We start from the raw sequence: 19,963 nt of genomic DNA, 5'->3' as shown, positions 1-19,963 counted from the left end.
TATTTTTATCAAAATTTTGAACTATAAACACACGGCCGTATTCATAGTTTCCCTAGCAAGCTACTAACGCCTAAGTAGCGTTCTAAGTAGTAGCATACTAGCAAAATAGTATTCATAGATAGTTAGTAAGGGCTACTAAGCTTAGTATGCTACTATCTTCCGCAAAGAGTAGATATATATCCCTATTCTGTGGTTACGATACGAGTGATTGTGAGAATGGAAGTTTGTTGATGATACAATAACTGGTTTAGCAATATGTTTCAGCCTGTTCATTTCATTTTCTACGTAATGATAAAGTGAAATAACATGAAGTGATTCTAAATCGCAAGTGACGAGTGGGAAGTGAGATGTGAAGAATCCTTTCGAACTTCAAGAAGTGCAAATTCTTTCAGTGTGTGCAGAGTGATTGGAAAACTGATTATCATGCTTTATTAGTGTTACGTTATAGTGTTTTAAATTAATTATGTGTCAAGTTTTTCTTTAAATCAGTTGATTTGGAACGTACTGATTATGAGTATCATAAAGACAGCTCGTGAAATCTAAAGTGAAATATTGTGTGCGTTGTAGTGTTATTTGTGATATTATCAGCAATAAATAAGTAAAACAATGTTAGGTTAATTATGCTTTGATTTTTACATTAACCAACTCTGGTAAACTATATGTTCTATGTATCTGCAGTTTTACGCAGTCAATATTTGAAAAATTTAAATGTGGCGAGGCAGATTATTGTTTCCTTAACTATAACATTTTACGAGTTGCAAACATATGTTACTAATTGCTCGCACGTAGGTATCTGTAACGTAATAAATGTGTGTCATTCACACACTGACGTTACTAGTAATGTTTTTCCATACTAATAACGCATACACTCGTGAAAAAAATATCCACGGCCGTTTGTAAAAGAATAACTGCATCTCAAACATACTAATGCTTCATTAGTACTCAGAAATATATGGTACGGCATAATTTTTGTGTACAGCAATAAAAAAATCTATGCGATGCGATACCACATCTAATTATCCATTATGAAGTAGAAACTTGATACATTTTGCTGAATCAATTTCTTTTGATTGGTGGTTTTACGAATTTTCCGCGCCTCGGAGGAGTCGGATGCAGTGTTGTCAAGCATAGCCTAGCGGGTTGAACACAAAGCGGTACCGAGTATCGGCTACCGAGCTGGCTAGTAGCATACTAAGTTAGTAGCTCACTTAGAAGAATTCATGAATACCATATCTTAGTATGCGACTTAAAGGTCTTAGTAGCCGACTAAATTAGTCGCCATACTAGCGTGTTTTAGCGGAAATCTATGAATACGGCCGATATAGCTAAGAAGATGAATTAATAAAAGAAGGTATTTTACCGTCGCGAGCCAACAGGCACGCGGTGCGGGCTATTACATCGAGCACGCTAAGCCACTGAGGTCGACTCATCTTCATCGTCAGGCCTTGACTACACCACCTCCCTCGCTCGTCGGAGAACGGTGCGTTCAAGTTAACGAGTCAACCTCACAGCTTATAAACCTTAACTTAGTTAAGGGTGAGGAAAAAGGGAGGCCAAAACATGGTGGGAGGAAGGGGTACCTGTTGCACTAATGCGGGATGCATGGAACGAGGAGAGAATGAGATGGTGCAGCCGAGGGTCCGAATAGGGTAACAGAATGTTGTGAAGGGGGTTGGAAGCAAGGTTATCGGCTGCTGCTGATGCCCCTAGGAGTCGCGGCCATTCACGAGGTGCGAGGCATCGGGGCGGGTCACGCGAACAACCTTCGAAGTTCGATTTCCGTGGACGGCTGAGGAGTGGCTGGCCCGAGCACACTAATCGGATAGTCAACGCTGAGAATGCTCACAGGCAACAGCTGCGAAGCTGATGAATAAAAGAGGTCGGAAATGGTCGAGAGGCCGCCAGGGTGTGCTGCTCGTACACCTTTCGATGGGCTTTTATCTCCGATTGTGTTTGATTGGGTTTTAAAAATAAAACGACCCGCATTCACCTCAGAGTGGGAATAAACGAGAGCACTCAACTCAGAAACACGGTAAGCGAAAGCTTAGGCCAGCTATCACATCGCGGGAATACGTAAATTCAGGAATTTTACGGAAAATAATAATACATATGAAAATAAAGTCTTAAAAATAGTTCCAGCAAAAAATTTAAACATACATCTGCTTCGTAGAATTTTTAAGGGAAGGAAAATTTTCGTCCGAAATAAGGAACCTAGCCGCTAAAATTCAAATGACGCTATCAGCCAATTAGCTGTGTCCGTTGTAACGTAAAGGAAGATGGCTATAGCCGTAGTAGTATATACCTATGGGGGTAAGGTCACGCGAATCCGCGGATCTAACGCAAGACAAGAAGTCAACAATCTTTCTTCCGCATCCTTAAAATGAGGTATTTACCTATTATCGATCCAATGGCAGTGGCGCCGACTCCACGGGGCCTGAGGGGGCCCGAGCCCCCTCAAAAATTCGTTTTGGGGGTGAGGAAAAAATGTGCCAGGCTTGTCGATTTTCCCCGGAGTGTCCAGATCTCGATATTCGAGTTAACAGGGTTCTAATGTTGATCGTATGACTCTTCTAAAATGCTTTAAAAACTTAAAACTCACTAATTATAAAATTTCCCGGGGCAGGATCCCCGGTTTGGGCCCCCCCAATATTTTTTGTAAGTCGGCGTCCCTGTCCAATGGTCATATCTTGTGTTATCTTCGGCGTTTTACACACTTTTATGAAAGAGGTTAAGCTGTTGAGCTAACCGACTGCCCCCGACCAATCACCACGAAGCCACGCAGTATTACTGTCCCTTGTTTACTAGGGAACGAATTGAGTTCTCTGATTAACTCAAGGACTTAGCGATTGAGAGTAAGCAACGACCATTTTTGACTTAGGACAAGAGTGGATTACAGTAGAAAAATTATTTCGGCGTGTATTATGCTATACCATCTGCCTGAATGATTGAAGAGGATGAACATATTGGATTATTATTAACAAGTAGTAAATCTAACCGATAAAACAATTCGCTGACTTGCACACCATACTAAAAAAGCACTATATGTATACGCTGGTAGTATGATATACTTGCCAGCATTTAAACCATATTTGAACACAATCGCGCTGAGAGAATATTCAGGGCAAGTATGAGCCCCATAATCCATAACATGAACATACAAGTCACACACCTGCGCCTTACTCAGGGATTAGCTCTACCCAAACTAGCTTTCAAGTTAAAATTCCAACAGAATGAAGCCAACACACCAAACAGAATCGTAGCAAAACGCTTCGTTCGATATAAGTAGGGCAAACTAAACTCAAATAAGGACAATAATAAAATAATATCAAAAAAATAAACAGTGGGTATTTCAACTGAATACGATGGAATGAATACAAATACCGAAGAGTCTACAGATAAGACGCGCGACCAACATTCTATTAAATTCACTCACCTCCTCCTAAAATCACGGACTGCGCTAAAATAAGACGGTACGCGAAATAAAACCCTTGCCGTCCAGTTACTCGAAGACTAGTTACGCAGGTGATTAGTATGAGGTCGCTATTCATGCGTGACAACTTAACAACTTGATTAAATCATTCGAGGAAGTGGACAAATTAAGAAAGCAAGCACTCAGTCGCACCTCGCGTTGCAAAGGTGAATAATAAGATGGACCACTTGCGTAGCAGGAACTTAACGTAACCAAACCGCGAATTAAATCAGAAACAAACCACGTGCGTACAACTTATTTTGGTTTCGATGCACTGGTCTTCCCGCATTCGACATTAATCAGAAAAATATTTCTCGTAACAAACTCACATAGCTGGAAAAACAAAAAGAAACGAAATAAACACATCATGAATTCGACCTCCTAATCTATAAATTGACAACAATTAAGTAAAATATATACATTGCTGAGAAGAAAAGCAAATTAAGCTATTGGACCGTGGATAATTTTCAACGAAGCGGAATAAAACCAAATTTCACATGATTAATTCACTAGTGAAACAGATATTTAAGATTTGTAATGTTTATTATCGAAGGAAATAATGAAAATAGATAGACTGTTGTTTCTCATAAAACAACAACTGTTTTTATGAGGAAAAACTAATTGACAACTAGTACCTCTGTTATTAATTTCAATTACAAAGCAATTCCAAAAAGCTTAAATGAATAAGGAGTTAAATTTATATTTTTATAGGAATGCTTCTCCAAAAAAAAAGCTATAAAAACCGTCCGCAAAAGCTATTAACATTGATTAGGCAGATTAAATTCGCAAGACCGAAAACATATCATACAAAAATTATATCATTGAAAAAAAGTCTCATGGCGCTGGTAAAAATATATACGACAGATGAAACGAAAATATCACCCAACGAGGAATGTTAGAGAGAAAGGGCAACGATATAATAACATCGCTACAGAAAAAAACAATCGCAGAACACATCGTATTAAAATGACTGTTTATCGGTGTGCCTCAGGCGAGCGGATGTTACGGTACCAAAATGAGTAGGAGGAATGGAAGGGGGAAAGAGAGTGAATTGTACGATGGTCCAACTACGAGTCTGTGTCTTGAATAACCTAACCTAACAATTAGAACAAAACTAAACACACACGTAAAACTAATTTTGACTTTTAATTACGACGCATCGACCTTCCCACATTCGGTATTAAAGCACGAGGAATGTTTCCAGCATCAAATAAATATTACTAAAAGCGGGGCACAAATGAAACATAAGAATAACATAATCACCCCCACAGACGTATATATAATGAACAATAACGCTGAAAATTATGTCAACGCTGCAAATGGAAAGCGTAGAATTTTCACTAAATTTTAATGAAATTAAATTATTCACGACAAATATACCACTGAAACAGTTAATAATTTCGATGAATTTAACATTTCCGTTTGCATTCAGCGTACTTAGACAAATATTAACAAAATTTTCGCCATCTATCCCGCTGGCGACCTCAGGTGAATGATATGCTGACATGAATCTTTGTCAACACTCGCGGAGGGATCCTGAAAATGCTGAATTCATCCATTCAACGCAGAGGAAACACGCGAACGATCATCTAATAACTTAATTTAAGTTTTTAAAAATGTTATAATACTATTAGATTTAGATCATTTAACCTTGGTTATGGGTAGACCTTGGTTATGTCAGATCATTATTTATTTATTTACTGCCATACCACCGAAAACAGCACTATTTGACCTTTTACATCGGGGTTTTCATAACTATTAAAAGTACACGGACACCCATACTCTAACTAGGGGCACTCTATTCAGGCAGGACTCGAACCCGTGACCTTCGGTTTGGCAGGCGAGGACTTTACTCCGCCGCCACAGAAGTCGGCAAATTACAAAATTAATTACAAAAAGGCGAGATCCCAAAATCAACAGAAAATTCTAATAAAAAAATCCACCACAAGATCGAAGCACCGTTATCACATGCATTTAAAAAATCATATTGTTGAAAAAGGTCTGACGGAGCTTGCTAGGTTTTCTGCCAAGTGTGAAACAAATAACATCACTCTACGAGGACGGCTATACCTTAGAGTAAGTGTATTCTATGGCTATACGGAGTGGACAGAAACATAAGAGCATAATATGAACGTGCCTTATTAGAATAACTATTTACTCGCCGACCTCCGGCGAGCGGATGATATAGTTGAAATGTGGTGGGAGTTGGGGGAAGTTAAAGCAGTGCTTCCGCCGTGTTTAGCGATACGACCCGGCGAAATGGTATTTCATGAGTATTGATTTCGAGACACGCTGCCGGCACAACTCTGTTAGCGGAAACGGAACGAAAAAAAATAAATCCCCATCGTCCCTCATAACTGTTGCGTAAATCAATCCATCGCGTATCCACAGGACAAAAGGGGAGGGAGCAGAGAAAAATGAATAATTGATGACGCAAACATGAAATCATTCCCAAATGGATTTCACGATTTCAGGCGCGGACACAATTATATTAATGGCACTAAAATTGATAGAAGAGGGCAATATATGATATAAAGAGAAGAACGGAGCAGTTAAAAGGCACTGAAAGGCACTAAACTACGACAACAGACTGAAATGATGAAGTTATTAATAAATGACTTAAATTTTGTTAGCAACGCCAAATACTTATTTTCTAAAAATATCAAAACGAACGCCGTGTTACACAAAAATTAATAATAAGGCACTGAATATTATTTTCTTCATATGGATTTTTTCCTGAACAATAATAAAAAATAGGTGAAATATGAACTCATCAATATTACAGGTGGGCTAAAAGTAAACTATACAAATAATTCACTGAGTCATGCCTCTCTTTTTAATAGTGCCTTATATTCAGGTAATATTCTATTCTTCATTAAATTTGTTTTACTTAATCGACGTGTTTCGCATTCTTTACTATTCGTGAATGAAAATTTTAATAGTAAAAGGAAAGCAGAGATGAAAACAGAATGGAATTTGGCCCAAAACAACCGCCTTCAAAAATCGGTTATTCACTTGGATGACACACAACGATATTATGTTTATCATTCGGATTGACACAACCACGAAACCTACATTAATTTTTGCTGTAATAATACTCACATTAATGAATACCCTGGTTAATAGCACAATTTACGTCAACAACTTAGGCTAAAGAGAACAACACTAGGGTTACGTATCTCAATTTATCACGTTGAAGCCCGGGATAGAATTTTGGAAATTAAATCTAGATAAACAAAGTCATAGAGCAAGGAAAAAGTACTAATTGTAATCAAAAACACATTCAATAATAACCATCCCTCCAAATTAATACAACGAATAAACCATTTCCAATGACGGAGTGAAAATAACCGTTACGTGAGCAGGAGAAGATAGCGTAACTGACAACGATCTGACCCTAATCACGGTTTTTGCAAGATTCCCGAATAAATATTCCCTAACTTCTCCCCAGAATTTCCCCTCACGGAAATATTAATTCACCATAACTTTTTCACACCCTCCTTTCCGACGTTAAAAACATTTTAAAGAGTGTGTACGTAAATACGCTACAGTACATTTATTTTCAATGTACGCTTTATAAAGAACAGTAACTTGTACACTCATATATCGTATCTTACTCTAACACATTTTTATAATTATCGATATGCCTGAAACTTAATATAATTTTAACATATGGATTTTTCCCTAAACAATAAATATTTTTATATCCATATATGTATTTATATCATTCAAAAAATATAATATGCCAAATTGAAATCGACACATCAAATAAGATTACTGCATAGAACATATAAAAGCACTAACTTAATTTACTTGGCTTATTAAATCACAACGAAAAAATCTATTCTTGTGAATTCCACATTTCTAATTGGAAACTTTATTGCATCTTCCGGGAAGACTCATTACCTCAGACAGCACGGCGGCACTTTTTTTTGAGATGTAAAATTTTCCATGACGCCATGAATGAGAGATCCTGACTGATTTCCATGACAACCCCGGGCCCAGCTAACGCAATCCCTCGCTCGAATACGGGAGATGATAAAAGGTGCAAGCAGGCATAGCTGGTGTTGAGGAAGTAACTGGCTGTTTCATGCTTCACGGAGCGCAGACGTAGCCTTGAAAGACCTCACGCGCCTCCAATCACAGGCTGAAGTTCTAGCCAAAGCAATCCATTATCTTATGCTGACGAAAATACAACGGATCTGTAAGCATTTGCATCAATTAATTTCGACCATAGGCAAGTAAAATCATGAGCCTTTGTAGAACCACCATTCAAACCCAACATAAGTATTACACTTTCCCCCCGCAAGGAAGAAAAACGTATCGTTACGCAACCATTGGATTTGTGATTATATAAGCGCATTTTTATTTCGAAAGAGAGCGAAGCTTTTATTAGAGAAAAACCAAGTGACACCACTTCACCGACGGTAACTGTTATGAAAACTTTGAAGAACTGTGTTTCATTTTCACACACTATATCTTTTAGCGCGAAAATCTTCGCCTTGAATGTCACTTATTATATTTAAAGACGGGCTATGTTACAAGTATATATCCTCCAGAGGCCCTTCAGTCAGAAATTCCAAAAATATAAGATTTTACTATCACCACCTAGCCAAAGGAGATCCTAGAAATCTCTCGCCTTCAACAGACAATTCACCCTGATGGTCAGAAGTAACGTAATGATTTCATAGGGGTTGAGACATAAAGCAAAAGGTAATCATTAACTAAGCCATTAAAACTGAAAATTTTATTCAGCCTTTTCTGGATACAAGTCGCTTAAGAATCGCTGTGCCTAGCTCCAACACCAATTATAAAGAATTGTTGTCATTGATTTATATCTCACCAGTAAAATGACGAGAACAAAATACATACCGCGACATCATACAACGAGATAGGAACTACTTGTAAGTATACTAGGAACACCATAGGAAATAATTTAATAAATCCTTATACCAGGAAAATTCAAAATTACTGGAAATTCATCCGTGCCCCTTAACTTCTATTACACCCATGAGATTTTATTTACCCTCCCAAGTCAGAACCAAGATTTTAAAAAATCAAGAAAGAATCTTTTCTTTGGAGTTCGGAGGAGGCAAAACGTAAGAAATTGGGAAATTAAACAAACCCCGAATTCGGCAAGCACTGTAGTAAGCTAAGATCATAACATAGGCGTATGCCTGCGACTTTCTGTTTTGATGAAGAAATCACTCCCCACTCTCACATGAAAATACTAAGATAGGTAGAAATCACTAAAAAAAAAACTATGTTCTTCACGGCGAATAAAAACTTTTTGGAACATTTCACCGCGTCTATGCTTCAGTGGCCCCAAAGGAATCTAGTGATGACTAGTTCATTAGTATAGGCTATGATTTATTTATATATTTTACATCATATTGAGTTCTCCACTTGTGGAATTATGAGTTAATCAGTCATCACTATGTTTTCTTGAGAAAGTACAGAATCGGTGGGGAAACGTAGTCAAAAATGTTTTGAAACCATAATGACGAACACCCGCGAAAGACTATGTTCTTCCTGGCGCACAGCGTAATTGAAGGCTATTCGAGTTTCTCACCGCCTAAGTTCTCTCGCCACTGACAACGTTTCGAGGATCGAGTCGAGATCAATACTATGGGCTGGTGAGACTAATCATTAGCCAAAGCCTTTTCGAATCGCGGACACCGAAAAAATACTCGCAAAATAAATAGCAATAGATAATTCTGCAACAACGAATTCTCCGAGGTCCGCCAGCAAGTTAGCTTCGATGGAAACCAATCGGAAAGGAGTCGACGAAATGTGATAAAAGGCCTCGAATCAGAATACACTTGTTAACCTTGAGAGGCGCTCTCGCCGCCACGGGAAAATTCTCAAAAGCAGTCCGACATGATATAATTCTCGACTCGAACGGAAATTCTCACCCGCTATCGAAAGACTAACCTCCATTTTTTACCCGCGTAAAATAAAAGAGCGTTCACCAACGTAGACTTCGTAGCTGTTCTCTCTAAAGCGCCCGCTAATCACGCAGCCATGATCCTCAAAATTCCACAAGTAGAGAGTAGAGTCCCCAATATCATGCATAATATCTAAATAAATTACGGTCGATATCCTGAGTGAAAAAACTGAGCTTCATAAATATTTTTCAAACTCTAAGCTGGGCAAAAGGTAACCGATTGGGGTTAACCACGACTGTTCAAAACTAAAAAATTATATTCGTCTACAATTGACGGCACAAAGGGATGGGAAAAGTGTTTAGGTATCGAATATTACGTTAGCCTTGAATTTAATTAAAGACAAAAGCTTTTTTCACCCTTGAAATGCAATGATTAAAAAGAAAAAACATGTATAATCTACATGTAAAAAGCTAAGATATAATCTCACAATTGCAGGAATAAAATAACGCAGAGATATCAATTCCAAGATTAATTATTCAAAATATCAAAATAAATCAATGTCAATACAGCGACTGAAAATAAATCGCATTACAGATTCTTTTTTTTTGGGAACTTGCACGTGCTGGTCCGAAGTTTTGACCCAAACTCTTCAAAAGTTCCACACTATACTCGTATACAACACTTGTCTGTGAGTCGTGATAGGAAATATGATCATCCAAGATTAAGTTTGCCATGACTTCAATGACAGATGAAAGCTTTATAGCACTTAAACGTGATGATTAAAAAGCATTCACAGCCACGCTTTGATAATATCACACAATTATCGCCATCAAAGAACGCGGGATTCTAATTTCGATTATCAATTATCCAAGGTATCTAAATAATTAAAAGTCGATACTCTGACTGAAAAAAATTACGCGAATTAATATAAATTTTCAGCACGTATTCGGTTAAACCTTTTTTGTCAAATATTTTCACATTTCTTCGACATTTATCGTGATAAAGAATTCCCACAAAGTAGGATGACTATTACACTGTTCAAACACTTATGCTCCCGCTAAAATACGAGACAAACTCTTAGTACAAAAAGTACAAATTTACGAATATTTTCATTTGCACTATAAAATCCAGAAGAGCACTCCTATGCATCAAGCAGTTAACAACTACGCTTCAAAGGCGAATGTAAAAACTATGGCTTAAATATGTTTGCACTGCCAGGAATAAATGAAAAATAATCATCCCAAGTGGACAACGACATCATTCATTTATTTTTAGCAAGTAATTCTACGACGCCAAATGCTTGGCTCGCAAAAAAATATGCAAATATAAAAAGTCGATTTTAATTTTTTGCCTTTAATTTCTAAGACCACTCCGAGAGGAGAATTAAGGTCAGGAATAAAAAAAGAGTTATTTCATTCACGACCCTCATTTCTGCAGGCGAGAGCAGTAGCGAGTAACGAGACGTTGATACAATGAGCATAATCCGGTACTTAAATAAATATAAAATGTGTTTCAACTCCAGCGGAATAGAGCGCAACGGCATTTTTATGCATAAAGATTTTATTAGAAAAAGGACACTAAATTCCAACCATTGATAACCGAACAAGCGATTTTTTACAGTCGAAATAAATCAATTTATTTCTGTTTACTGTGCTGCTTACCAAGAAATGATATCGTCCATGACATCAACAGTGCCTAGTAACCGAGTTACATCAGCGACTGAACTTTTTGATGGAACGATTTTTTAAGAATTGATAGAAAGATCAGGAAAATTGTCTTGGGTAAGTAACGAAATGCAAATATACAAGGAGTATTATTTCCATAACTAAGAATAAATGGCAGCACACTTGGTAGAATTACACCTCGGCAAAAAAAAAATAGCGACTGATTCCATATATAACCGACGAAATTTTGCAAATGGGATAACAACCATGATTTTAAAAAACTATGAGAAACATATAATATGAAAAATACGGAATCCATTAATGATTTACATTACGAGTGACCATAATACACTTCCGACGCACTGATAATTCACTACGGCATTAATTCACGCAATGTGGCAAATTGGAAATGATAACTCATAACCATAGAATTTTACTGCCGCTTGGCCTCGTGTAGGGAGGTCGGAACATAAAATTACCCGACTATCATAACGCCATAACGTTGACGTTGAGAAGAACACAGTGCGATTTCTTATCGCATAACTGAAAAGAACGAGGACGTCCAAAACTCTAGAATATAATCACAGTCAAATTCATTTACGACGCCATTGCATTCGGAAAAAAAATAAAATCAGATAGAAAATAGTAAAACAAATATCGATAAACAGTTAACATTTGAGTAAATTATCTTCTTACGCGCATATCTCCTTGGGGTCCCGGAGGCTCACGATCTGCTCACGCGACCCAAAGTTATCACACAGGTACGCAGCGGATACCGGCAAGGGTAGCGCTCCCTCTAGCGCGTTCCTTCAGCGACTGCTTCGCAGCAAAAGATTCGCCAACCAATACCCTCAGCCGACACGGCATCCTTCACAGGCCAGAACTAAGGGTCTCAATACGCTAATGCTCAACTTCGAAAAAGCGGATATCTCGGCAATACTTGCGTCGATGATAGAGGAACTGCAGAGGCAGATAAATTACGTGGTATATTCTGCTACCCCAAAAATATTTTTTAATCAAAGATCTACACAATATTAAGAGAAAGCATAAGGGCGAAATAACTCCTGAAACCAATTTTTCTACCACTTTCCTCGTACAAGTACCTCGAACAGGTAAAACTATGGAAGGTATCATAAATTTTATGGGCCAGTTCCGAAGTAATAAGTATCTTGATTACTGACATCGCCCTCATCGATAAAATCGAAAGTTAGAGGCTTTTTAGCACCGTAAATTTTAGCACCAAAACTTAAATTTGGAGAAAATAAATAAATTAAATCAAAATTTAAAAAAAGGAATGAAAAAACGATAGCGATAAATCACTTCAATGCGATGAGACGGGAACACTCAAAATACCACTGTTGAATTAAGTTGCATTAGTACATAGGAATGAAAAAATCACTTAAATTCTCTAAACCACTGCACTAGTTTCTTCAATGCACGTCCATCGTTTTCACTCCATTAAAGTCACTGGGAAACAAAAAAAAACTTCCACGAAACAAACTGCAGAATTTGGAGAAAAAAAAATAGGTACACAAAGGGATACCGCAGAAAAAGTAGTGTGATGGTGTAGGGCAACCACTTGACGTTTCCACGCAATGCTTTATGTCCTACGTAAACAGCGGGCAATAAATTTTAGTTAGCGATGAAAGGTCATCAAGTCAAAAAGTAGGCACTTGTTTCCTAAAATCGCTCCCTCTCGGTTACGAGCGAACGGAGGGGAACAAACAAATCGATACTTTCGGACCAAAAACTTAGGCAACACAGCTGAACTTCTATTCAAAGAAGCGTAGAATCCAGAAAAGGGTGCTTTGGATTAAATGACGATTCGGAAAGAACCAAACAAAATGAAAATAGTCGATAGAGGTACTCACCTGACTCGTACTTAGCGATATTATCGCACTCTGAGCATCCGCAATTTGTTTTTTCGCTTCAGCATTCTGAAAATGGGTAAATAAGAAACGTTTCACCTCGACTGTTTACGAAATTGAATTGTAAACTAGTTTATCACCATTTCAAGAAGTTAAAGGAAACTGTACGATAATTATTATGCAATAACTATAATAAACTACCACCAACAAGGCAATTGCTTATTCACGAGCAATTAACCGTTACAAAATATTTCAATTAGCTATGGTAAAATATCAAGTACTTGCCTCGGGGTCTTTTTTAAGTTTCATCATTCCAATCTGAAAAAGATTAAATTATTAGATTAGCTACATGTATTAACAAAATCACTGGCTACCTGCTTTAGGTATAAATCAAAATACCTAATTCAAAATTAGTCAGTATAGGGGTGATTTCTTGGTAGTATAGTTTCCAAATTGCTATGGTGATAGCAAAATTTTCACAGGTCACGTAACACCGGTTGAAAAGGAAAACATGATCGGAAACGAGAGTAACTAAGGATACGGACAGCCTGGTACACTAAGATGAACACTTTAAAATACTCATATACAATCCGAGCTTAGAGCGAAATATCCAGCACTCGGGTAATTGGGTATCTATTTTCTTTATGTCTTTAAAAACTTCTTGCACCACTCCATACATCACACGTACCGCTGGCCTTGTCCAGCGCACGATAAGTTGAAAACGTTTCCAAGTTCTATACGATCAATCCCAATGTCGTAAATTTAACCTGAAATGTATACCTAAACTTTTTTCACAACTTTCAAGTAGCTTCAATATGAATTTAATAGCTTTCGAATTCAGTTGAGGTATCAAAACGGAGGGAAAATCCCACTCCCAGATCTCGAAGTCCCACATGCGCTATATCATTACTTTTAATACAATCTCAAACTATGAAGTTCAAACTCTTAACTACAAGTACTAAAGAAATAAATCTATAAATCATACTTACGGAACGATAATCGAGTAAATAATGAGTTCGTAACTTCAACAATTCATATCCAAAAGGCAAGATCAACCAAATAAAAATAAATGCTTAACTCATGAGGTACAGCACGAAAACAAAATTGTATTCACATGAAAAACGCTGAGTAAGAGTTAAAAGTGATAAAATAAATCGATAACCTAAAAACACCGATCTACAGCAGAAATAACTTTGAAATATACAATCTCACAACATCATGACGAAGTGCGCCGGACCTCTATTATGTGAAAACGATGAAAACTAACGAGAGCGTGGTAGTAGGCAAGATAACCTTAAATAAAAACTTACTTGGTGGTTCAATATAGCATTTTTCAGCTGCTTTTGAATACCCTGTATATCAGCTTCCAGTATACTTGATAACTCCATGATTAAGTCTTGATTCTTCTTTTTCACAGCACTTCGGTACCAATACTCCCTCACTCAACGGTGTAGCAGACCGATAGGGCGCTAAGATCCGAAGGTAGCAGCAGGGCACAAAAACAGATTCGTTCTACATTCTTGCGCTGTCGAAACTTTTGTTATCAAATTAATAATGGGCGGAAAAAAGCGACCTTGTAGAGAAAAAGTTGTTTAAAATATTTATACTAAGATTATAGTGAACTTTTATACGCTCGGATTCGATATGCAACTATTTTTTGCAATCGATTGGTTTTACGTTGAGGAACTATATTCCGAAGCGCAATCACACAACGGCAAGAGAGCGCAACGGCAGTCGTACGTCACAATACAAAAGAAGGCTAAAATCGGTAAGTATAAATTTTCTTTTGCATGTGCTTATGTTAAGTTGAGGCGTTTCGGTAAGCCCATCAATTTTTCACGGAAAATAATTGTTGTATTTTTATTCTCACTTTTCTTCTTTGATGGCTGTTTTTGCAAGTGGAAAAGGTGACTAGAGTCCAAAGAGTCACATGTGATTTTTCTTAGTTGAAAACACCTTTCTGTATATTGTTTTATACATTCCAGAATTGGGTCTGTTCGAAGTAATTGGGTTGCATTTTTATCTCTTGCTCTAATTTGCCTGTACAGAGTATTTTTTTAGTTTTTTTGTTTGATTTCGGCTACTACTTAATGTGCATGCCGTCACCCGCAGGACTTAGTTATGGCCAAAAGAGGGGCGACCACAGAATTAAACCATGACAACTGGAATGAAGAAGAAGAACCCGAAGAACCAGGAACATTCCAAAAGGCCTCCGCTGATGAGCTAAAGAAACGAGTAATCAAAACAGCTAGGAGAAGGAACCCAGGATTGGGGAATGTAAATGTTATTTCTCCCTCCAGTATTCTTTCACATGGAAAATCTTTTATCTCTCTGCTTTTCAGCTATCGGTTAAAACTATCTTAAATGTGTACTATCGCTTTGCATTGTGCGTTTAAACACATTAATGTGGTTACAACTTAGTGTTCTTACAAAATGGGCATTCATGAAGTCGTTATATTGTATTGTCTTTTTTTATCATGCTCCACTCCTTCCTGTCTTTTTAATGGTCCAGGAATAATTTTTAGTGCTTCTCAAGAAATCCTGTGTTTGTTGATGAGTGCTTTTGTTAATAGCCTTCCATATTCTAGGGTTCAACGAAGAGTGCTTTTGCCGGCTTCGGAGGTTTTGCCTCCACTGCGAGTGCTCCAAAAACAGCAAATTTTACTTTTGGCCCGGGAAGCAATAGCTCTTCTTCGTCTTCAAACGGGACGCAGGTGGACGGTTCGACAGCTGTAAAAGTTACACAGTCCACTCCTACCACAATGTCATCCTCGGTGCCTTCCTCATCAGGAGCCAGCGAAGGAACATCTACTGAAAATTCCCATTCCCGTGAATACTATGCTCAATTGAAAGGGCTTAATGAGAGTGTGTCCGCGTGGATTAAGTCACACGTGGATAAGAATCCAATATGTATATTAACTCCTATATTTCGTGACTATGAGCGTCATCTTTTGAACATAGAAAACGCGGAAAGTCAAAGAAAGAAGGACAATACCAGTGAAAGCTCATCGAAGGATGTAGATACCACAGAAAAAACTGAAAAATCATCATCTGATAACACTTTTAGTTTCACTCTTGGTCCTAGGCCAGCTGTAACTAATTTAACCACAACATCTGCTGTGTCTACTACATCCTCTTCTCCATTTTTCGGTTCACCAAGTAGTGCCCAAGGTTCTGGTACAGCTTTCATAGGGTCAGGTTTTACCTTTGGGAAGAAGTCGGAAGATACAAAGGATATGAGCATAAAGAACGAAGTGAACCCATTTTTATCCGGTTCAAAGGAGACTTTTAATTTCGGCCAGGCACAAAGCGCAGTGGGTGGTGCTAGTACATCCTTTCCATCCGCCGGATTCACCTTCGGAGGGTGAGTTCATTTGTTAAAATTCTTAGTGTTTTCTTCGCTTATATTGCTATGATACATTAGATATGCAACACTGAAATTGCTTTCGTTGTAGTCATGTACCCTAAGTTGTGTTCTTATGCCATCTGTGCCTCAGTTTTTTTTGACAGTTCGATCCAAAATTTTGTGCCAACTCACCCTATAATTCATCATTTCCTTCATGCTTTTATTTTAGGAATAGCACTTTCAGTTTCTTAAATCCTGCGAAAAGCGAGGCAAAAGCAGAGGAGGAAAAGAGTGGAGAGAAGGAGGAAGATGAGGAAGATACCCCTAAGGATGAATTCAAGCCAATCGTTGAGGATGATGCAATTTACACTAAACGGTAATAATCTTTTTTGTCCAATGTGTCAGCTCACACTAGTTGCACGCTTGCATCGCGTTTAGAAGCTTATTTGGCCCATCAATGGATCTTGGTCATCATCTGGATTACATTTGGTTAAATGTAGAACCACATTGATTCGTAATTTTTTTTTGTACATGTCCAATGCATTGATGTTCATCAAATCATCATGCAATCATGCCCAAGCAACACTGTATTGCAAGAAAAGCATTTGTTTGCAGTTAAGCAATCTGTAACCAACATATGGATATATTTCTCCATCAGTTTTGCTCTTTGTCATTGTCGTGTCTTATTATTTTGCTTGATTGATGAGAAAAATTCAATGTTTATATGATGTGATAGTTTTAAGGCCTGGTTACACCGTGCATTAACCCCTACGGGTTAAATGTATGAATGCGTGTCTGTTTCCATGTCTGAATTCATGGACGTTTGCGTGAATGAGGAGCATGAATGAGCGGTTACATGGTACATGCGTTTGCACAAGTTTTCACACATTTTCTCGTAACGTGAGGCGTTTAGTTTTTGTTGCCACCAGGTGGCTCTGTTGTGAGTTCAACTTGTGCGAATGCATGAACGAAATTAGAACAGGTTCTATTTTCCGTTCATGCATTTGTACATTTTGGGGTGGTTACACGGTTAATTTTTCCGTTCATTCTCGCGTTCATACATTTAGACATTTACCCGTACGGGTTAATGCACCGTGTAACCAGGCCTTTAGTTCTCGTATTGAATTGATTGCATTTTAAATAAATACATGCCTCTCAATTTTCAAGCTCTTGCAAATTGATGTTAAGAGAAAATCGAACCAGCTAATTGATATAGTCAGCAAAGTTATAGTCTTAGCAAAATGGATATCAGCCCTGTTGTTGATTGATCATAGAAGTTATGTTAACTTAACAGCAATTGACCCTAAGAAAGGACAGATATCACAGGACTTTTGATTGCTTATCATCTAATAATGTACCATTTTTTATTAAATTATATAGCTGCAAGCTGTTTGTGAAGAAAGAAGGTAAATTCAATGAGTGTGGAGTTGGCACTTTGCACATAAAGCCAGTGTCCGAGGATGAGGAGCAGAAGAAGAAAAAGATTCAAGTTGTGGTGCGAGCGGACAACGCCATTGGGACCGTCCTCCTCAATGTGCTCTATGGTGGCAGCTCGTCTCTCCCTACCCCAACCCGTGTCGGCAAGAACAATGTCATGCTGGTTTGTCCCTTGCCTTCAGAACCAGATAACAAGCCTTTGCCCGTTCTTGTCCGTGTGAAGGATGGGAGTGATGCTGATGAGCTTTTGAAACACCTCACTGACCTTGACAATTGAAGATCACCTCTTCTGTGAGGTCTCAGCAGTTAGTATCAATTGGTTGCAAGTGGAGTGTTTAGGTCTTTTAAAATTTTCAATGTCTTTCCACTAGGATGAAATAATGACTCTGAGCTTGAAATATTGACTGAATGTGACGTTGTTGTAATGAACTTGGCATGCATGGATTCTTGTTGAGCAATTCGAGTCGGCCATAAGGAACTTCATTAATATTAACTGGACTGTGTTAGGTGGCTTGTAAGGTTGCTGTGTGCTTAATGAATTTGAAAGGGTATATGGACATCGTTGATTTGAACGATCAGTGAATTTTTATATTACTGTTGATTCATATGTCGGTGGTTGACACTCGCTCAAAGCCCATCTCTACCGAAACTAAAAACGGCATACATATTTGCTGTAGTGTGATTTTACCTTGAGAGATGGTGCTAAACAGGAATTTTTAAAGTAAAATTTCATCATTCCTGTAGTTTAACTTTACAGTGCTTTCTTGTATAGAAGACATCTTGATGTGAAGTTATAACCTTTGTTTTTGTTGAAAAAGCATAAATCATGATGAATACATAAATGCTTTTTTTGCTGTTATTTAAATCAGTTATTTACATCGGTAAAACACTTAGCTGCAAGGAGAAAATTCATTACTTTAATTCATTTGGAAAAAATGTGTGAACACAATTTTCAGCCCTCTTCAAATATATATCATATGTTCTAAAGAATTCACTTTCTTTCTTACTGAATTAGTCTTCCAAAATTAATCCATATTGACTAGCTGAAATTGTGACATTTTGTTTAAAGCTCTGTATCAAATTAATCCCAAAATGGTAGAGAGAATGTGGGAAATCAAAGGTAAGCGTATGCATTCAATTTTAACTTCCCCGTGATATATGCTCTCAATTGAATCTTATAAATTCCATTTCAAAGAGTACTTGTCAATGGATGACTCCGTTATCCAGAAGAAACCAACCCATATTCTAGGTTTTGGTATTCTTCTGATAGAAGGAGAGCACTTCCTTCTTATTTTTTCCATGATGTTGATGAAACAAAATTAGCAAAAGATTACAATGGGAGTACAGGATATTAGGCGTTATCCTCAAATATGAGAATAGATGCCATTGCAATGATGCATCTTGACAATCAGATGATAACATTTACATGCTTCGATATGACAGATTTGCTTTTTACTTTGATGTTCATCAATTAGCTTGTATCCATTTGAGGCCTGCAAATCCTAAACCTAAACATTCGATGTTCAGGACTCATAAGTTTGAGTTCACATTAGTCCCCTAACAGATTAAGGAAAAACAGAAAATTCCTTTGCAGGCCTTCTTCACCTGCTGCATTTCCTTTGGAAGGAGTTGTTTCAGCCAGAGAGGTGATTGCTTGACTAGGAAGGCGAAAAGCCACTGATAACACCTCATTAATCCAGTTTGATACGAACTGATTCAGGCAAGGGCTGCGAATGAGGAGGGATCAGGTTTACAGGCCTCCAAAATCCATGGTTACTTCTACTCAATAGCAGGAAATATACCAAGAGGGAACAAAACTTATTTACTGAGCATTCAATGCCACTGCAAGTGTGGCATTAAAGTCCTGATCAAGTACCTTAACATGCAGTCAATGTTTTTCAATTAGTAGAAGTTAGAACGGAGTAACCTTTGGTCTCTTGTGTTGAGCAAAATATAGCATATTTTTACAAAAACGTATGCATATTTTCTAGTAGGAACCATCCTCTGATGCAATCATATAAGTGTTCCTTTAATGTTGTTTTCATTTTCTGAAATAACTTGAAATTCAGGCCAGTTGACAATAAGTTGACTCTTTGGTACACATTTACTTACGTGCGGTCAAAATCAGATAAATTTCACTACATGCTTTTATTACATTTGCAACTAGTTTTTATTGTATATTTCAACAAGTTGGTTGGAAATTCACTGATAAAAAGAAAGCACACATTAGCAATTGAAGCTGTTTGAGTGTGTTTTATACCAGAGACTGTACACATGTGATGTGGCTGTAT

The 19,963-nt window shown here is 37.6% G+C and overlaps 2 protein-coding genes across 8 annotated transcripts in view; one reads left to right on the top strand and one right to left on the bottom strand.

The window, feature by feature from the left end:
- The window catches only part of LOC124162933, a 243,216-nt gene extending 228,796 nt beyond the window's left edge, over window positions 1–14,420 (bottom strand). For all 4 annotated transcript variants that reach the window (XM_046539679.1, XM_046539681.1, XM_046539680.1 and 1 more), the window contains exons 1-3: window positions 14,200–14,420; window positions 13,175–13,207; window positions 12,893–12,958 (exon numbers count right to left, since the gene is read on the bottom strand). In XM_046539679.1, coding sequence (XP_046395635.1) covers window positions 12,893–12,958; window positions 13,175–13,207; window positions 14,200–14,277 — 177 coding nt within the window. In that variant the 5' untranslated portion in view covers window positions 14,278–14,420. The remainder of the gene's footprint in view (window positions 1–12,892; window positions 12,959–13,174; window positions 13,208–14,199) is intronic.
- A 98-nt stretch (window positions 14,421–14,518) lies between these two features.
- On the top strand, window positions 14,519–18,531 carry LOC124162935 (nuclear pore complex protein Nup50). 4 transcript variants are annotated; one of them, XM_046539683.1, is made up of 6 exons: window positions 14,519–14,657; window positions 14,789–14,796; window positions 15,002–15,166; window positions 15,478–16,253; window positions 16,465–16,611; window positions 17,616–18,531. In XM_046539683.1, the coding sequence occupies exons 1-6, from the start codon at window positions 14,534–14,536 to the stop codon at window positions 17,947–17,949; spliced, it is 1,554 nt and encodes a 517-aa protein (XP_046395639.1). In that variant the 5' UTR covers window positions 14,519–14,533; the 3' UTR covers window positions 17,950–18,531. The 4 variants fall into 4 exon arrangements, with proteins under 4 accessions (XP_046395639.1, XP_046395641.1, XP_046395643.1 ...); XM_046539685.1 differs by lacking the exon at window positions 14,789–14,796 and having other exon boundaries at window positions 14,576–14,657; XM_046539687.1 differs by lacking the exons at window positions 14,519–14,657; window positions 14,789–14,796 and adding an exon at window positions 14,684–14,708.
- The last annotated feature ends 1,432 nt before the right edge of the window (window positions 18,532–19,963 follow it).

This window comes from Ischnura elegans, chromosome 7 (genome assembly GCF_921293095.1).
Source record: "Ischnura elegans chromosome 7, ioIscEleg1.1, whole genome shotgun sequence".
Taxonomy (NCBI): Eukaryota; Metazoa; Arthropoda; class Insecta; order Odonata; family Coenagrionidae; genus Ischnura; species Ischnura elegans.
The sequence above is the reverse complement of the archived record's forward strand: the minus strand, read 5'-3'. Positions and strand labels throughout refer to the sequence as shown.

Excerpts from the sequence above, each read along its gene's own strand:
- LOC124162935 (XM_046539683.1), top strand. The coding sequence starts at position 14,534 with ATGCAACTATTTTTTGCAATCGATTGGTTTTACGTTGAGGAACTATAT. Across the intron at positions 15,167-15,477 it reads GGAACCCAGGATTGGGGAAT|GGTTCAACGAAGAGTGCTTT; the intron begins GTAAATGTTATT and ends TCCATATTCTAG. Across the intron at positions 16,254-16,464 it reads GCCGGATTCACCTTCGGAGG|GAATAGCACTTTCAGTTTCT; the intron begins GTGAGTTCATTT and ends CTTTTATTTTAG.